General features: G+C 38.6%; 1 protein-coding gene across 1 annotated transcript in view; it reads right to left on the bottom strand.

Moving 5' to 3' along the window:
* Positions 1-2,131: 2,131 nt before the first annotated feature.
* The window catches only part of LOC107045978 (protein transport protein Sec16A-like), an 81,157-nt gene continuing 64,331 nt past the window's right edge, over positions 2,132-18,957 (bottom strand). Inside the window, exon 5 of the mRNA XM_015268405.1 lies at positions 2,132-3,195. Within this exon, the coding sequence (XP_015123891.1) occupies positions 3,163-3,195 (33 nt within the window). The 3' untranslated portion in view covers positions 2,132-3,162. The remainder of the gene's footprint in view (positions 3,196-18,957) is intronic.

Here is an 18,957-nt window from a genome sequence, read left to right as displayed (position 1 = left end):
CTCCACAACCTAGCACACTGAGCGATCCGAGGACCGTCACCTTTCCCTCAAAATCTAGTTCTCTTCGTTTTTGGTTTGTCGTTTGGGAATTTCCTGAGTGTTTGGACTCGAAATTCGTGTACTTTCGGTTTGATAATTCCAGCTAAAAATTATCTGGCGCCCATTATTCGTTTTTATTTTAAGTTAATTAGATTCAGGGGAAGAAGGGCGAAGGTAATAGACCTTTTTAACCCCTTTTTAAGTAAAATACCGGATTCCAGTATCTATCCACTGTAGTGAGATTTATCTCCAAATAGCAAAACCCGGGGATTCATCCTTAACAGTTTGAGAGTCAAGAACATGAAGGGTCTGCAAAGGAGCCGAACCTTGAGGGTCAGAAAAAATAAGAGTCAAATGTTCGATATTCCAACATTTTTAGGGTCAGCAATTTTCAGGGTCAAAATCTAATGGTCAAGAACATGAAGGGTGAGAAAAAAGGGTCAGTATGCAGGAATCAGGAGATTCGCGGGCCAAACCATTCGCGGGTCAAAAGATCCAAGGTTCGAGAGTTATAAGGAGCTGTCAGTAAATTAAAGGGTCAAAATTCTCGAGGGCCAATACCTACAATGGCCAGAAAATTCCTTGCTCCATCTATCCCCTCTCTAAAAGCACTGAAGAGTAGAGAATTGGCCCTGTCACTCCAACTATCTCCCAACTCTCACATTTTTCTCAAATGTAAACAATAGACAGTAACGTTTCTGTCTACCAGCTCTCTCATGGGTTCATTAGGGTATTTTCTCATTTTATTCATTAATTCTCTGTTGCTCATTGAAAATTCATTGCCGAATCGATAGAGCGCAATATTATCTCTTTATGGTAATTCGAAGATGAGACAATTCGGCGCGAGAAAGGAGCAAAAACGAGCGGAAGCTGAGCGGAATTGAGAACCGCTAGGGCTCCCCCTTCTCCACGTCAACGGCAAAAGAGTGGAAAGCCAGCGAGCTCAACTCCTGCGCTCACCATTGCACCCCACAGCCGACATACTGACACGAGCCTCTCTAATTCTGCTCTCTGATTGGTCAAACGTCATTTATCAATATCTTTTGAATGAAGCTGCGGATCGAAAAACTTCATTGGACTTTTCGAGCCAGAATTGAACCCGCTACTCTCCATTTTAGGGAATATTTCCACTTCTGGGATCCCCTGTATATACCATTTACTCGAACATATAACTCGTTATAGACATAATTTTTAACCATGTCGTTTTTTCGTTGTTATCTTGTGAAGACTTTCAATGGATCTCATGATCGAACTCTCGAAAAAGCTACATATAATTATACGTGATTGAAAACATCTCTCCGAAGATCTATATACCAACATTACCAACATCATCAACATCACCAATATCATCACCATCATCGACATCATCAACCAAATCAGTATCATCATCATCATGCATGCGATTTCTGTTCCAGACATTCAGGAATAAACGTGTGACATCTCCTTTTTATATAACAAGAAAAAATCTGTCAAATAAATTTTTTTTAAAGATTCTTTCCATAATCTTTGGGTTTTTTTCACAACTAGGAGGTAAGAAAAAAAGTAATTATGAAACACCCTGTATGGCGATCAGTGGGATAACGCCACCAAGATTAGAAGAAGAAGAAAAAGAAGAAGAAGAATACGAAGAAGAAGAAGAAGACCTCCAGATTCGAACTTCTATGAGCGTCTGTATTCTTTGCCCGCATAGTGAAAGATCATAGGCTTCGATACCCACTCGCTTCAAATCCCAAGCACTTCGATTTCGTTCATTTCACGTACGTTTTTTCAATCTTTAAAAAAAAGTAGCTTTCTGTGCAACAAACCGTTTTCTGAAGTATAAAAAATCAAGAAATCAATGTAAAGACCTACAATGTTGCATAGAACTGTCTTTTTGCTAATAAATATGTGGAAAAATTGAAGTTTCAAAAACATCTGGGGGTATTCACTATACTTATCTATCTAGACATTGTTAAGATTTTCAATGTTCTGATTTGAAGATTTTCGAGTTTATTCGCATCATTCTTTAGAAAATGCACCATTGTAGAAGGTGATTACGGAATCTTTACATTCCCATGAATCTCGAAAAATAAAGAGTTGTAATACTTGTATCTGTTTTTTTAACAAGAATAACTGGAGATATTTTTATTTCATAATGTAATATATTTTATTATAATGGATAATTTTACCTATTCAATGACACCTTATTCCCAATTCGTCATTCCCAGTGAATGTACATGTAATACTTGCCAGGATTCATTAGTAACCAATGACATTTTCAAGCAAAGTCACGATTTTTGAAACATTCTATACATACATAACAAATAACTCAATATTCCTTTCTATCTTCAACATAAACCTGTATCTCAAAATTGCACTTTCCATGATTACATCCCTACATAAATTTATTTCAAATGCGAAATAGACAAGTGTCCGAGAAAATATACATAAATATATGAATAGTAAACTTTTGGGCGTATGTGCCACAGAAAAAATGTATATACAATTCTGATCTCAGATTCTATCAGTTGTGTTTGTTCCTTTTCTGATGATATACAAAAGATCTTATTCTTTACATAGAAAACGTCCAATAAAATCTTTTACGATTATGGAATGTTACAATTATATGTTCAATAACCATTACAGAAAGAAATAGAGAGTGATCTTATGAAACACTTGTCTATTTTTCAATGGAAACCAATCTTCCGCATTGAGCAATACCTATTGATTACGCCTGAAACCAGAAAAAGTGTTAACACATTTCTTTTTTTTTTCATTACAATTTATTTGACTTCGATACTATTACGCACAAGACGTACGCGAGAAGAATGCTATTCAAGATCACTAGGCAATTTTGACATGAGGGTTTCTGTTACTGTTCTACCGTGACTTGGGTCATTTTATAAAATTTCAGACTTTAAGTTTTGGATCTACCGTATTCTGAAAGTATGCAATGGAATTTTGAACCCTAACTATGAAACAATCCATGATTCCAAAATTTTATACTGGAGATTTGGGACCAGCAAAAAAATGAGTAGATATACTGCTGCTGATTCTTGATAATTTTCTCCTAAGAAGAAGCTTCCTCAATACTTGATCGAATTTGATATCTGGTTCTCAGCATATTCTCGAAAGCGCCGTCCTTCATGTTCGCTGTTTGATTGTATCCTGTTGATTCTTAAACAAAAAACATAATTTAAAACGTTTTATTTTCATTTGAAATGCTTATGAGGCCATTTAAATAGTACATCATACGTGTTTTGGATACGAGACCGCTTCCCTCCTCAGTTACAAGCCATAACAAACGAAGAACTACCCCTGCGCAATGACTCACAAAATCCGCAATCTCCCCTCCACCCCCCCCCCCCCCCCCCTCCCTCTCGTTATGGCGAACTTTTTAGTTTCGAATATAGATCTTCATAAAATTGAATTAGAAAAGTAAGAATAAGGCAAGGAGGCAAATGATTAGGTCAACAATTTCGAGTTTCAAAGATTGATGAAACTGCTGTTTATTTCGTGAGAAAAAAGGACGAAAATAAAACTGCATTTGCAATTTCTTCGATTAGCAGTGAGAAAAAATATGGTGTGATACTACTATCTAAGCAAACAACTTTTCCATCACAAAGCGTCACAAACTACCCACCGCATAACCCTCTCACCTAATCGTGTGATGTAATATTCCGATGGCCCCTTACCCTACACTGAGAAAAGAAATTATTTTTGCCAAATATTCATTTACTTGAGAGAAGCATTTATTTTTCAAAATCGTATTTCTCCAATCGAGTCATTCCCAGACGAGCCTGATTAATTTTCAATTATGACAGTTATATTGCTCTAGAGAATGACTATGTTCCACATAACCTTGTATGAAGTCCTGCAACGATTATTCATTTTTCCTGATTTTCTTATTTTCTAGAGGGAATAATTTAGCTCAATTTTTTAACATTGATAATTGTTGAAGGAGATTACTTAAGGTCACAACGAACATAATCATCTTCTAGAGCAATATAATTGTTATAATTGAAACCTCATAAGAATTGCCTAGAAATAACTTGACTAGGGAAATATGGTATTGAAAAAACAAATACTTTTTGCAAATAAATGGATATTTGGCAAAACTAATTTTTTTTCTCAGTCTGATAGAGAAGCAATTCGACATCAAATCCAGAAGCGGGAAAAGCGGATACAACGATTTCCGATGGAATCTGCGATTTTCTCCAGAAGAGGAGTATGGGAGATTCCATGTCAACTCAACCACACCGGATTTTTTTTTGTCTGGGAAAAATCATTGAGTAGGTGCATTTTGAACTACTACATATAGCCAGTGATCATGCAAAATTTCATTGCCCTGCCTCTTTTTGTTTCTGAGATAATCATTACGAAACTTGAAATGTTCAAAAAATCATTACTTCTGAATAGAGCATCCAATTTTGATAAATAAAAGACGAAAAGTTTCGTTTTTTCTTGTATTTCAAGATAAAAAATACTTCAGAGCCGTCAAGACGATCCTACACCGATTTTTCGAGAATTTTTCGCGTTTTTATTTTTTTTTTCACTCTAGGGCTGCTCGATATTCGATCGAAATGTTTTTTTTATAATAGAGGATTTCCTTATATGATATGAAAAAAATACGCCATAATGGAAGAGCGAAGCAATGCATGGGAAAAAAATTTTTTTTTCGAAATTTTTGGGTTTTTCAGTTTTTAGGGAAGATCCATCGGTTTTTTTCAAAGAAATCAGTCTGTCAACTATTATTCTTTGTTCATATATGATGGCAAAAGAGTACGCCATCATGTAAAAGAGAAAGAATGTTCCGAAAAAAAATTTTCTTCGAAATTTTTACGTTTCGTTAGAGTTGCATTATTGTTACTGAAAAAGGGGTTTGTCAATAGACATTTTCTGTTCTGCTGGATAGAATAAACTATTGATGCGACTATAAATCTTTTCTCAACAACACACTGTGCTTTCCACTAACGAAAACGTATGGGAAAAAAACAATTTTTATGATTCTATAACGACAACATTTTATATTTTCACATTTTTACATTTTTACAATACGGAGAAATTCTCCACTCTCTTCGACGACAAGTTCCAACATGCACTGATGAATTATTTACATCACGATTACTGTCTTCTGCGGGTTTTTCGTTTTGTTGTTGTTTGTTTTTGCTTTGGGAAAACCTCCTCGTTACCCGAAGCCGAATATCGTTTAATTAACAATTGCTCTCCCGGTATGGGAATAAAACAATTGTGTTTTTGAATAGCTGGAATAGGTTTGGCACTAGCAAATCTCTCTCTCAACTCAGTTTTGATATTCTCGTGTTCTGCCTTGGTGAAAAAAAAAACATCAATTCCTTCAAAATTCTCTTTTGACCATCAAAACAAAGCATCTGGCGTGAGGATTGGTTCACCATGAACGATTTGCAAGCTCTTACATCTCGCTTCTCTCTTAAAGACAGCTCCTACTCCGTCATAAGCTCCTTTACCGTGCGCGGTTGCATGAAAGGAGGCTTCCGCATCTATGCCAAAATCAGTCTTGTGATGCAAGAGATTCGTGATCTGAAAACGATTCTTGTAATGTTGTGCAGCTCCATCGGTGACATAGATAATTTTCTCCGCGCTTTCACAGTTGTCTTTCACATGCTGTATTAAAATCTTCTGTATCAAATAAACAGCGACAGTATTGTGAGTCGTACTGTCCGACAAAACGACTAAACTCCGATTTTGGATTTAATTTTTTTCGCGATAGTAGTAGACAACGAGGTGAACTGTACACTGGTCATTATTGTAGTGGAAGGATTGAGCAACATCTTGAGCCACAAAAGCGTAATTTTCCGAAAAATCACAATGCACTAGTACTTCTCCATTATCCAAATTCTCTTTTCGCTGTTTGACAAAAGCCGATTGTTCTTTAGCGATGAAGTGATGGGGCTTCAATACTATCAATCGGTCCATTAGAAGATCAATGAATTCATCCATCGGGAGGGTCTGTGTCTGCAAGGTACACCTGTCAGTACTTTGCCACATGCGAAATTCAACCATTTCCACGACAGAATCAAAGAGAAGTTTCTTCAGTTCACATGATAATGATTTCACTCCGGTACAATCGTTACATTTATCCAGATGACAGGCCAAGGTTGGATTTGTACACATCAATTTTGCTAGACAATCTTTGTAAACTCTGAGTGGACAGGGGAAATCTTGAGTTAGAGTCGCAATATTAATTGCCTCTAGCATCAATTTGCAATTTCGATGATACGTACAAACACATACCACGTGAGTGCCATTTGCTCCCGCCACTACACATTGTTTAGGTCTCAGCTCGGCAAACTTACTGAAACCGACCTTAGCATCTTCATTCGCATGTTTGTACTTCCGATGAAGGACTTTTAGATTTTCGAGTATCATTCGCTTTTGCTCTACTTTCTTCTCCCCATTGATCTTGGTGGATATTTTATCTTTCATGCCTGGCATGACGCGACTGTCCTCTAGGTAAAAATTGTGTACCTTCTCGACGGTTGTGCTGAGTGACCTGCTTTCGCAATTGGTGAAGCAAACACTCCTTTAATTTTATTCAATCTTTTCGCTCTTGACGCCATGTATCTGGTAGTTCCCAATTCAGAAGCAATATTCCACGCACTCCACGACTGTGGATGAACCGTCAAGATTTGCAGGCACTCACGGTAGTTTTTCAGATCTTTGAATTTCTGCTTCAAACCATCCAACATTTCTTCTAATTCTATTTCTCTCGCAGATCGATACTGCTTAGATGAAGATGGATCAATGTCACTTTGGTCATCTTCCGAATCATAATCCATGGAAGAACTGTCGAATTCAGCTTCATCGTCTGGTTCGTCGTCGATTGATATGCCGGAATCATCAAGATGGAAAGATCGACCTGATCTCAGAGAACTGTTCATCACATCCAGACTTGGGTCACATGTTTCGGCTTGGAGCATTGATATATCGGGTGGAGTTTCCGAACGCTGAAGATGTGTAGCATTAAGTTTAACCGTGGGGACAGATGGAGGAATGACATAAGTTGGAGCTCTCGTTCGGCATTGACCACAGATTTTCGCAGACAATGGTAAAAAAGGAAATTTCTCGTGTAGTGTCAAGGAAATCGGACGTAAATTATAACCGAGGTGTCCCTTCTCACCAGGAGCCCGCATTGGATTCGTACATCTATCACTCCGCGGCATTCTATGAAATCCGAAGATATCAATTCGGAGAATAACGATCATTTCTATATAATCAACGTGAAAATTTCTTATCTCGTTGCAAGAATAGAATAAGATAGGAGGTCGGTAATCCATCCACACAGAATCGTATGGTGATAAAAAATCAATCGAGAAATTGAGGTTTTTTTCTAGAATTAAAGCCTTGGAACCGACTGATGATGATAAATCAATTAATTGATTCCGTTTGTTTCTTCTTCTCATTTGGTTGATCATGATTTTGCAAACTTCCGATGATGATAATGTTCAATTCAACTATCTACCCTTCCAGTAAAAATTTCAACGAAAATTTTTTTTTTCGGCGCACTCTTTCTCCGTTACATGATGGTGTAGTCTTATGTCATCATATATGAACGAAGAATAATGGTTGACAGACTCATTTCTTTAAAAAAAAAACGATGGATCTCCCCTAAAAACTGAAAAACCCAAAAATTAAAAAACAAAATTTCCGGTGCATTGCTTCGCTCTTCCATTATGGCGTATTTTTTTCATATCATATAAGGACATCCTCTATCATAAAAAAAATATTTCGATCGAATATCGAGCGGCCCTAGAGTGAAAAAAAAATCAAAACACGAAAAATTCTCAAAAAACTGGTCTAGGAGCTTCTTGATGGCTCTGAAATATTTTTCATCTTGAAGTACGAAAAAAAACGAAAATTTTCTTTTTTTATTTATCAAAATCGGATGCTCCATTTAGAAGTAATGATTTTTTGAAAATTTCAAGTTTCATAATGATTATCTCAGAAACAAAAAGTGGCAGGGCAATGAAATTTTGCATGATCACTGTCTATATGTAGTAGTTCAAAATGCACCTACTCAATGATTTTTCCCAGACAAAAAAAAATCCGGTGTGGCTGAGTTGACATGGAATGTCCCATATATGACAGACTTATCCCTAAATTGGTAGATCAAATGAATTTTTTTTCACTAAGTTATAAATTTTTGTTTCTATTTTGACTTTTTTTCACGTAAATGTTGGTCGCTTGCCATACCATCCAGATAAGTCGATTTGAGCGTTGGGAATTGAATTCTTGTTTTCAACCATTGATAAACATTCAAAAATGCTTCGAAATGAGATCAATTAAAGTACATTTATTTGTGTTTTGAGTTTATTATAGAATCAATTTTTTTTCAATCAGCGATTATTTAAATGCAATGGCTATTCACACTACTGCGTGAATCCCTCCAGTACACTCAGTGTTGCCAGACAGGAAGAATTGGATTCTGATATCCCCACCAGAAAATTATGGTATTTACTTTAAGGGCCAGTTTTTTGGTTAAACTAACAATGGTTAACTCGTGGTTAAAGTTAAATCCCCCCCCCCCCCCACGTTCGCCACGTGAGGGGAATTATTTCCCCTACTGTCACGAGTGTGGAGGAAAAAGGCGGACATGTACAATATTTTGGAATTTTAACCAGTTCCTCTCGTAAACATTGACGCCGCCATTGTTAACCACAGCTGGAATGACAGCGGTGGGGGGGGGGCTGGATTTAACTTTAACCACGAGTTAGCCATGGTTAGTTTAACCAAAAAACTGGCCTTGGAATTATGGTATCAAGGGATGGTAATGTAGAAACCGCTCAAACGCTACGAAATTTCGAATAGACACCTTTCAAATCGCGTTCAAGTCTTATAAGAGCAGTTTATTATCGCTTATTTCTGATATCTACGCGTAAAATATGGCATACGACTTACAAACCAATAAAAATTTATAAATGCTCGAGATCAAAGGAATAAAACTACAAGAAATCAGACAAACATTATCTCACACTGATAGGAAAAATTCGCTCTGCCGAAAAACTATATGTTTCACAAGAGATATCTTTTTTCATGTTGAATGCATTCAACTGCAGACATTAAAGAAATTTTCCCTCGAAACAGGATGACTTTCGTGGCAACATTGTGCACGTGGTCGCTCTGCAGAAAATTATATGAGGCTCAGTTTATATTACTTGAATGTTACTGAGTGGTTTGTTTTTATTCCCACCAATCATGCCTAATTTTCACGGAACAAATGATAGTTTCGAGAGAAAATTTGGTTTGTCTTCCCGAGAACTGGGATATCGGCAAAACTAAATAATTTCTAAGAGAACCACTTTTTTCGGGGAGAATAATGTTTCATCCTCGTGAATATATTCTCTCTTCGGTGAATTCTTATGACGTTTACTCACTTCAAATTTTTTCCTGCCGACAACATGAATTCTTGTGGAGATATTTCTAATGGTCCTGACAAAAATTTAATTTTTCTGAAGGATCTCAAACTTTCTTACATCAAGTTGGTCAATTTCGATGAAATAAATCTGTTCCACTGACACCAAATTTTCTCACACGGAAAATATAATTTTTCTTCAGAAGTACTTTTTTCTTTCAGTGCATCATCAGACTTCTCACCCAGCTACTTTTCAACTAATCCTTCTGTACGCTCAGTAATAATGATGATTAATCTCTAAATATGCAAACGGGTCCCAAGGGTCCGCAGGGGCACAAAGATCATTTCCGTTACCCCTTCTTCAACACCAAGTAGACTTATAATCAAATAATTAAATGAAGGATTTTGACCCTCTTGACCCTTGTAACCTTGCTGTACCAGGTGACCCTTATGGCCCTCAAGAAAAAAAATTGACAAAAATATATAATTCAGCTAGATCTCAAAATTATGGTATAATTGTGATACCATCACACTTTGCTATGGTATATGGTATCATAGATAGAATTAGAGTAGCGATACCATAATTATGGTATACCTGGCAACACTGAGTACACTCCGTACACTCCATACACTCCACGCAGTTTTTGAGGAATTCATGCAAGCATGGCGTAGTCGAGTAGTTTCCAGAGTATTTCACGAAGGTAGTGACTAAGGTAGAGAGTAAGACACGCAGAGAATCAAATCATGTAGTTTGAGTGACTCACGCAAGAGTATGTAGAATAGTTCATGCAGGACTTCTAGAGGTGCGAGCAACTCACGCAGGATATTTTATTCGGAGTTAGTCATGCAAATATAAATTAGAGAGAGGAATTCACACCGAGGGATCATTCAGTACCGAAAATGGTGACGCAATGATCCGTGAGTTCAAGTGATTCAAGTGATTTCAAGGAATAATTGATTTCAAGTGATAGGATTATGTCCGCGATTTTATGATTTCAAATGATTTCAAATGACTTTGAAATTTTACACTTCACCTATCTGCGCCATTGCCTCACGGCAACTGAGAAAAATAGGCCCGGGCGATAAAATAAGACCTTGTGAATTGTGAACAAGTTGCAACACGGGGAACTGTTTTTAAGAGGGGTAATGAAAGGGATTAAACGGAAGTGATCGGTAGCAAAATTGAGACTCATAAGATCCTGATGGTTAAACAAGAATAATAGGTGAAGGAATTTGTTTGCCGTAAAAAAAATTGAAATTTTCTTATGTCTGTGGGTGAGATCAAACATTGTCAGCATTATGTCCAAAATGTCAGCATTATGACCAAATGTCAGCATTAATCACCAAGTCAAAAACTACGGCCCAGATAGGGAAAAACGAAGGGGCCGGGCTCGGTCCGAGCACGGTGGTCGGGCTACCGGAGTTTGGGGTTCATTCCTCAACCAGGGCCGCGCCGGACTTCATTGAAACCTGGGATGATAACATGGGGCCAGGTCAGGGCGCGGATTCCGGCTCAGGATTGGCTGCCAGTCGTTGGCCACGCTTAATTAATTATTACTCAATTACATGGATATGACATGAGTGATTGAAATACAAGTTTAATCAAGTACTGCAATAGCATCGATGAAACTCACAAAAGTACAACATAAAACAGACAAGAAATCCACATGTCTACTCCGGACCGAGTTTGGACCGTTCCCCTTAAAAAAAAGGAAAATAGAAATGATTCACTTATTCAATTTTTTCTATTATAACAAACTCTGAGAGTCAGAACAGTTATTCACTGCTCTCAAAATCCTATTACCATTTATTTTTGAAATTATTAAGTATCGCGGTAGAGATACGTGCCAAGGACGTATGTGTGTACTGCCAGCTACCGCTATACTTATTCCCAAGCGCCTTCCCCCTCTCCTAATACTCCCCGTTGCCAACAATAACAGATAGAGGTGTGCCAGATTTGACCAAAACAAGTCATTCGCTTCGTTTGTTTTGGTTCTCGATTCTCGATTATTTTCTCAATATCTCGATGTTTACGTCGAGAATCGATATCTCGCTATCGACTGTTGGAGCTTCCAGTTAGGCCAACACGATAATACACTGTATAATTCATTGTCCATATTTGGGTAGCATATTTATGAATGGCGCGCCTGCTCATCTCAATGATTTAGTAGAACTTTTTCAATCATTTAGAAATCGTTCTAATAAACTGTTGAATGTATAAGCAGTCAAAAAATTAGTTGGAGGAATTTATTGTGATATTAAAGAACAAGACCCTTCGGTATTTTTTAAGCTCTCTCTAATGAACTGGATATGATGAAAAAGATTGTGGAACATGAATTTAAATATACCGATAGATGTCATGGATGCAAATATGTGAAAGAACATACAGAAACTAAAATAGTTTGGAATTTATTGATCGAGGATTCAAAGCTATCATCTACGGAATTGAATCATTTAATTGCCGAATCTTTGAAATCCAGGTCTGATTCAAGTTCACATTGTAATAATTGTGGGAAGGTCACTGGAGGTATTCGTAAGATGGAGCTGGTCACTGTTTCGAAAGTGGTAGTGATAAAATTAGAATCATGTTCGTCAAATAAACGATCAATACGAAAAACAAAAACAAAATCTATAAAAGCTGTTCCTAACGCTCAGGTAGTTCTATCCCTGGCAACTTAGTATCCTGGCTGTTACGAGGATGTTACGAGGATGTTACGAGGATGTAGCGAGGATGTTATCTTAATGTGAAAAAGGTCGAAAACGACATAAATACGGATCCGAAAATGGTTAAAAAGTTGAAAGATGATCGATTTGTATCAATTAATACAGTTTATTGTGTTATTTTCTAATGATTAGCAGAAATGGGTGAAAGAGTAATTATGCCAATACAATCCCCGATTAACGAATGCCGCGAGATGGCGTTAGGGTTAAATGGCCGCCCTCCCAAGCAGCACAGTTCTGGAGGGTATTTGCAAGTTTACCAAAAAGGCTGTCTAATGTCTGTCCAAAAAGGTAACTTGTGTCTAGAAGTTACCTAGAAGTTAACTAAAAGTTATCGTATGACTGCAAGATACCTTTTGGACGGACATTAGTCTGCCTTTTTGGTATACTTTCAGATATCTTTCGCAAGGTTTGCTACTTGGGCTGGTTGGCCGAGTTATCAACACTGCGATTGCTGCCGCAGCAGTCGCAGGCCAGCCGTCTGCCGAACGAGTCGACAGAAGGGTGTTGCGGCACATTTTGTTATTTTATTTTAGCTGAAAAAATGTTGATATTTTAAATTATTCAATGCTGATGACTGTCAGGGTGGAAAGTAGACGCATGTATCCGGAGGGATGAAAATTGAGGGGGCGAGGTGGAGGGGTCTGAGATTACATTTTTATAAAATTTACACCTCCGAGCACATGCACTGATTTTTTATAATTTTTTAAACAATGAATTTCGGGGAAAATACATGAGTATGCGGTTTCTCCGGGGGGTTGAAGACAGCCGCATGGATCCGGAGGGGTAAATTTTATAAAAATGTAATCTGAACCCTTCCCCTCACTCCCCTAAATTTGCATCCCTTCGGATATATGCGGGTGTCTTCAACCCCCTCCGAAAAACCCCGTCTCCTACATTTTCTTCGAAATTCATTGTTCGAAAAATGAAAAAAAATCAGCGCATGTTTCCGGAGGGGTAAATTTTATAACAATGTAGTCTCAGACCCCTCCGCCTCACCCCCGTAAATTTTCACCCCTCCAGATACATGGGGCTGTCTTCAACACCCCGGAGAAACCGCATGATCATGTTTTTTCCCCGAAATTATTATTTTTTTATTATAAAAAATCAACGCATGTTTCCGGAGGGTGAATTTTATAACAATGTAGTCTCAGACCCCTCCCCCTCAGCCCCGTAAATTTTCAGCCCTCCGGATACATGGGGCTGTCTTCAACCCCCCGTAGAAACCGCATACTCATGTATTTTCCCCGAATTTTTTTTTAATTCTAAAAAATCTTATTATAAATTAATATAAAAAAATTGATTATTATTATAGAAAAAATTTATTATTATTATAAAAAAAATGTATTATTATTATAAAAAAAAATTATTATAAAAAATTTTTTATTATAAAAAATCAACGCATGTTTCCGGAGGGGTGAATTTTATAACAATGTAATCTCAGACCCCTCTCCCTCAGAGCCCTAAATTTTCATCCCTCCGGATATATGCGGGTGTCCTCAACCCCTCAGAAAAACCCCAATCTCATGCATTTTCTCAGAAAATTATTTTTCGAAAAATTGAAAAAATCAGCGCATATTTCCGCAGGGATATATTTTGTCACAATGTAGTCTCAGGCCACGCCCCCTAACCCCCGTAAATTTTCACCCCACCGGATACATGGGGCTTTCTTCAACCCCCCCGGAGAAATCGCAGGAACATGTCTTTTCCCCGAAATTAATTTTTTTTCTTCTAAAAAATCTTAATATAAATTAATATAAAAAAAAATTATCATTATTATTATAAAAAAAAATTATTATGATTATGAAAAATTTTATTATAAAAAATTTTTTATTATAAAAAATCAGCGCATGCTTCCGAAGGGGTATATTTTCTAACAACGTAGTCTCAGAACCCTCCCCCTCACCCCCGTAAATTTTCATCCCTCCGGATACATGCGGCTGTCTTCAACTCCCCGGAGAAACCGCATGATCATGTATTTTCCCCGAAATTCTTTTTTTTTTTCAATTATAAAAAATCAGGGCAAATTTTCATCCCTCCGGATACATGCGGCTGTCTTCAGCCCCCCGGAGAAACCGCATACGCATGCATTTTCCCCGAAATTCTTTTTTTTTTTCAATTATAAAAAATCAGGGCAAATTTTCATCCCTCCGGATACATGCGGCTGTCTTCAGCCCCCCGGAGAAACCGCATACGCATGCATTTTCCCCGAAATTCTTTTTTTTTATTATCAAAAATCAGTGCATGTTTCCGGAGGGGTAAATTTGATAAAAATCTAATTTCAGACCCCTCTCTCTCCCCCCCCCCCCCTAAATTTTCATCCCACCGGATCTATGCGGGTGTCTTCAACCCCCCAGAAAAACCCCAGTCTCATGCATTTACTCAGAAATTTATTTTTTGAAAAATTGAAAAAAATCAGCGCATGTTTCCGAAGGGGTAAATTTTATAAAAATGTAATGTCAGACCCCTCCCCTGTAGCGCCTCGCTACATCCTAAGACGCGAACACTGGCTAACGACGGGCACAGGTATTTGCCGTCTCACTCGCACCTTCAGTGCCACGCGTATTCTTTTCTGACTCATCAAATCGGAAGGATATTCGGCAGCCTCACTGACACCTTTCCGTGCGAATATAATTCAGTCTAACAGTACAGCTCGTATCGCACACTTGATCGGATCATATTATTTTCTGTTCACCTTTGTATTAATTTGACGCGGATAATAAATCTGTAATTATTAGTTTAACTCCATATGTTAGTGGATTGTTACCTTCCCGACTACTCCTCAATCCTTACATTGGTGACCCCGACGTGATCAAAATAAGGGAAATTTGCGTTAATCGAAAAGGAAAATTAACTCGCGGCATGGCGTGCATTTTTGCTCGAATGTTTTATCCGCGCTTCCCAATGGTTTTATCCTATCCTTGGTGGACACCGCGCAGCTAGCTTTCCAGTGCCGCATAACTCCGAGTGCAAGTGCAATTTTATTTCACGTGCTTGATAAAACATTATTTTCACTGTGTGGTTTTTCTCAACGAAAATATTAAATACGGCATCGAGAAGTTTCAAGAACATTCGAAGCGTCCGAGTGCCAACCGTTGATTTCTCAGTGTTTCGGTAGAATCAAAACAAAGTGCGGTATCAAGTGAACAGCGACCTCGCACCGACACATTGCTGAGTGCCCAGAGACGTAGTATTGTGTTGGTGATAAATAGAGATTTATAACGCCTTTATTTGCCGTCACATTTATACTTTCAATTTTATTACTCTTCGAAATTTAATTTTGAAAATCGATAATCCTGGCTTCACATTCAAAACCAACAACGTGAGATACGGCGTCTACCACAACAGGCGGGACGCTGACGGTCCCGACTGTCACGACAACGACAGCCTCCGCACTGTCGCAGATCAATGCACCGGAGTTCTCGCGTGACAAACCCAGGACTTGATTCATACAGCTGGAGGCCCAATTCCGGAATCGTAACAGAAATAGCTAAGTTTTACCGAACATTACCATTGATTGATACAGAATCAGCTGCTGAAGTAGTAGTTATTACGTCTAATCAAGTCGCACCTTTCCAAGCTCTCAGAAACGCTCTGATTGCTCGATTTAGAAAGTCAAAGAAAGCAAATCTTACCCAATTACTTGATCGGGAGTCGATTCAAAATCGATTACCCTCTCAATATCAAAGGCATTTGAAAAGTTTAGTTGGAGATATCGATGATGAAGTCTTGAGGTCACACTGGCTATCTCATCTTCCGGAGAGCACCCGAGCATGTCTCGTGATCAAGCCCCAGGCAAACACGGATGACCTAGCAAAGCTCGTAGACAAGATCCACGAGGTCTATCATCCGGATACTGTTGCGGCGATAACAAAGTCGAGTGCAGGGGAAAACGCACAGCTGGCCGCTCAGGTCGCAGCACTCACCGCGTCTGTCGCAGCCCTGCAAGCACAGAACTCGCGCTCAGATCCACGGTCACGTGCCCGCTCGCGATCCCGGGCACGAGACAACTGCCCGCGTAGCAGGTCGAACACCAAGGTCTTTGGACAAACGCAGACCTGCTGGTACCATTTTAAATTTGGTAATAGAGCGCGTAACTGTTCGTCCGGTTAGTAGTCATATAATGCCGGTTCGAGCACAAGGTTTTTGGCGTCGACCTGGTCGTTAGGGCCCAGTAGGGGGGTCAGATGAAAGTGGGTGGGTGGGTGGTTGATTAATTCGCGGGTTCGCGATTTGATTCCCGGTTTGATTAAATAACTCGCGATTTTTTCCCTCGAAGTGATGAAAGGGTTAATTAATTCGCGGTTTGATTCGCGGGGTCGCGGTTTAGATCGCGGTTTGATTAATTAATTCGCGGTTTGATTCGCGGGGTCGCGGTTTAGATCGCGGTTTGATTAATTAATTCGCGGTTTGATTCGCGGGGTCGCGGTTTAGATCGCGGTTTGATTAATTAATTCGCGGTTTGATTCGCGGGGTCGCGGTTTAGATCGCGGTTTGATTAATTAATTCGCGGTTTGATTCGCGGGGTCGCGGTTTAGATCGCGGTTTGATTAATTAATTCGCGGTTTTTGCCTCAAAGTGATGAAAGGGTTGATTAATTCGCGGGTTCGCGATTTGATTCCCGGTTTGATTAAATAACTCGCGATTTTTTCCCTCGAAGTGATGAAAGGGTTAATTAATTCGCGGTTTGAATAATTAATTCGCAATTTCTTCCATCGAAGTGATGAAAGGATTAATTAATTCGCGGTTTGATTCGCGGGGTCGCGGTTTAGATCGCGGTTTGATTAATTAATTCGCGGTTTTTGCCTCAAAGTGATGAAAGGGTTGATTAATTCGCGGGGTCGCTGTTTAATTCGCGGTTTGATTCGCGGGGTCGCGGTTTAATTCGCGGTTTGATTAATTAATTCGCGGTTTTTGCCTCAAAGTGATGAAAGGGTTGATTAATTCGCGGGGTCGCTGTTTAATTCGCGGTTTGATTCGCGGGGTCGCGGTTTAATTCGCGGTTTGATTAATTAATTCGCGGTTTTTGCCTCAAAGTGATGAAAGGGTTGATTAATTCGCGGGGTCGCTGTTTAATTCGCGGTTTGATTCGCGGGGTCACGGATTAATTCGCGGTTTAATTTGCGGTTTGATTAATTAATTGACGATTTTTCCCTCGAAGTGATGAAAGGGTTAATTAATTCGCGGTTTGATTTGCGGGGTCGCGGTTTAATTCGCGGTTTGATTAATTAATTCGCCATTTTTCCCTCGAAGTGATGAAAGGGTTAATTAATTCGCGTTTTAATTCGCGGTTTGATTAATTAATTCACGATTTTTTTCCTCGAAGTGACGAAAGGGTTATTTAATTCGCTGGTTAATCAATTGAATCCGCGGTTATGCGTTACAAAGGACCTTCTCGGTGACCGAGTCAATCAACCCCGCGAGGGGGTGAGTGAAGGGGTTAATTAATTTGCAGGTCGCAGTTTGATTCACAGATTAATTCCGCAGATCACGGCTAAATTCGAGGATCGTTTGATTAATTAATCAATTAGTATACCCAAACTTCTCAGTACACCGCCGCGAGGCATGAAAGGGTTAACTAATTCGCTGCTGTAGAAATCATAGAAGGGGCTCCTCTTCTTCTTCAAACATTGACACCTGGCTCCACTTGACATTGTCTGAATTTGAGTTTTCCGGTACTTTCTCGTTTGCCCCCCCCCCTTCGTGTGAAATTGTTGTTGATAACGATATCAATATATAAATATTTATTTAAAAAAACATTTTTCTGTCACATGTCTGAAATTGAGATTTTCCGTACTTTCTCATCTGCCGCTCCCGCTTCGTGTGAAATTGTTGTTGATTACGATATCAATATGTAAATATTTATTTTAAAAAAAGAGCTCAAAAGGGGAGGGAGTATGTATATCTGCAAAGGCAGAGGATCAGTCATTCAAAAAATTAGGTACCCCCACCAATTTGGCATAGTCCTCGATAAATTTTACACGTTGTAGTAGGAGGAGTTTCCGAAAAATCTCCATCTGCTGCAAATTGATAAGAATGGAAATGCATTGGAAGATGTCCGAACGCAATCTTTTGTTTACATAGACTTTTTCGGTTTACCTGGAAACGCATGTTGTACTCACAACCCTAAGAACATGATGTTTGACAAACTGAAGCAGAGTTTTCGGACCCTTTGATGTCCTATCGCGCCGCAAAGATTAAATGTTATCCAGGATATTTTTCAGCTATTTTTTTTCCCACGAACAAAAAATGTTGCTATTTTGTTAATAATTTTCCAATGAGTCACATGATTCTTTTTCAACCAATCACGTAAGATTTTATAGAGTGTACAAGCGTAGGCACACTCACATATATATCTATATAAACTAATTTCACCTTGATTTTCCGCTAGCTCTTAAAAAAATGGATTGTGCCACTTTACTTGAGCAGAAATCGTCCAACCGCACTGCAAGAGGAAGAAAGAACAATTCACCTTCTCATGATTGAAAACGACGACATCCTCGATGGTGAACAGGAAAGAATGCATCACTACACATGGATCTCGAATTTGTCTCGTTTAGTTGGTGCACAAATTTCAAAAGTTGAACGTAAAACAATCATATGTGACAGGTGTTTGTATCACTTTTTCAAGAAAGAGGCCTACACTAATCATAGGGTCGATTGTGTATCAATCAATAAGTGCGAATGATTTTTTCTCATCGTGGTGAAAAATATTTAAATCTTCAAAATTTCAAAAATCAACTGACTGTTCCATTTGTTGTATACGCTGATACTGAGTGTTTATTGGAAAAAGTGTCCGATGACAATGATGTAAATACCAAAATATA

This window comes from Diachasma alloeum, unplaced genomic scaffold (genome assembly GCF_001412515.2).
Source record: "Diachasma alloeum isolate Michigan unplaced genomic scaffold, Dall2.0 Dall_scaffold_01153, whole genome shotgun sequence".
Classification (NCBI taxonomy): domain Eukaryota; kingdom Metazoa; phylum Arthropoda; class Insecta; order Hymenoptera; family Braconidae; genus Diachasma; species Diachasma alloeum.
This window is presented reverse-complemented; position numbering and strand designations above follow the sequence as displayed.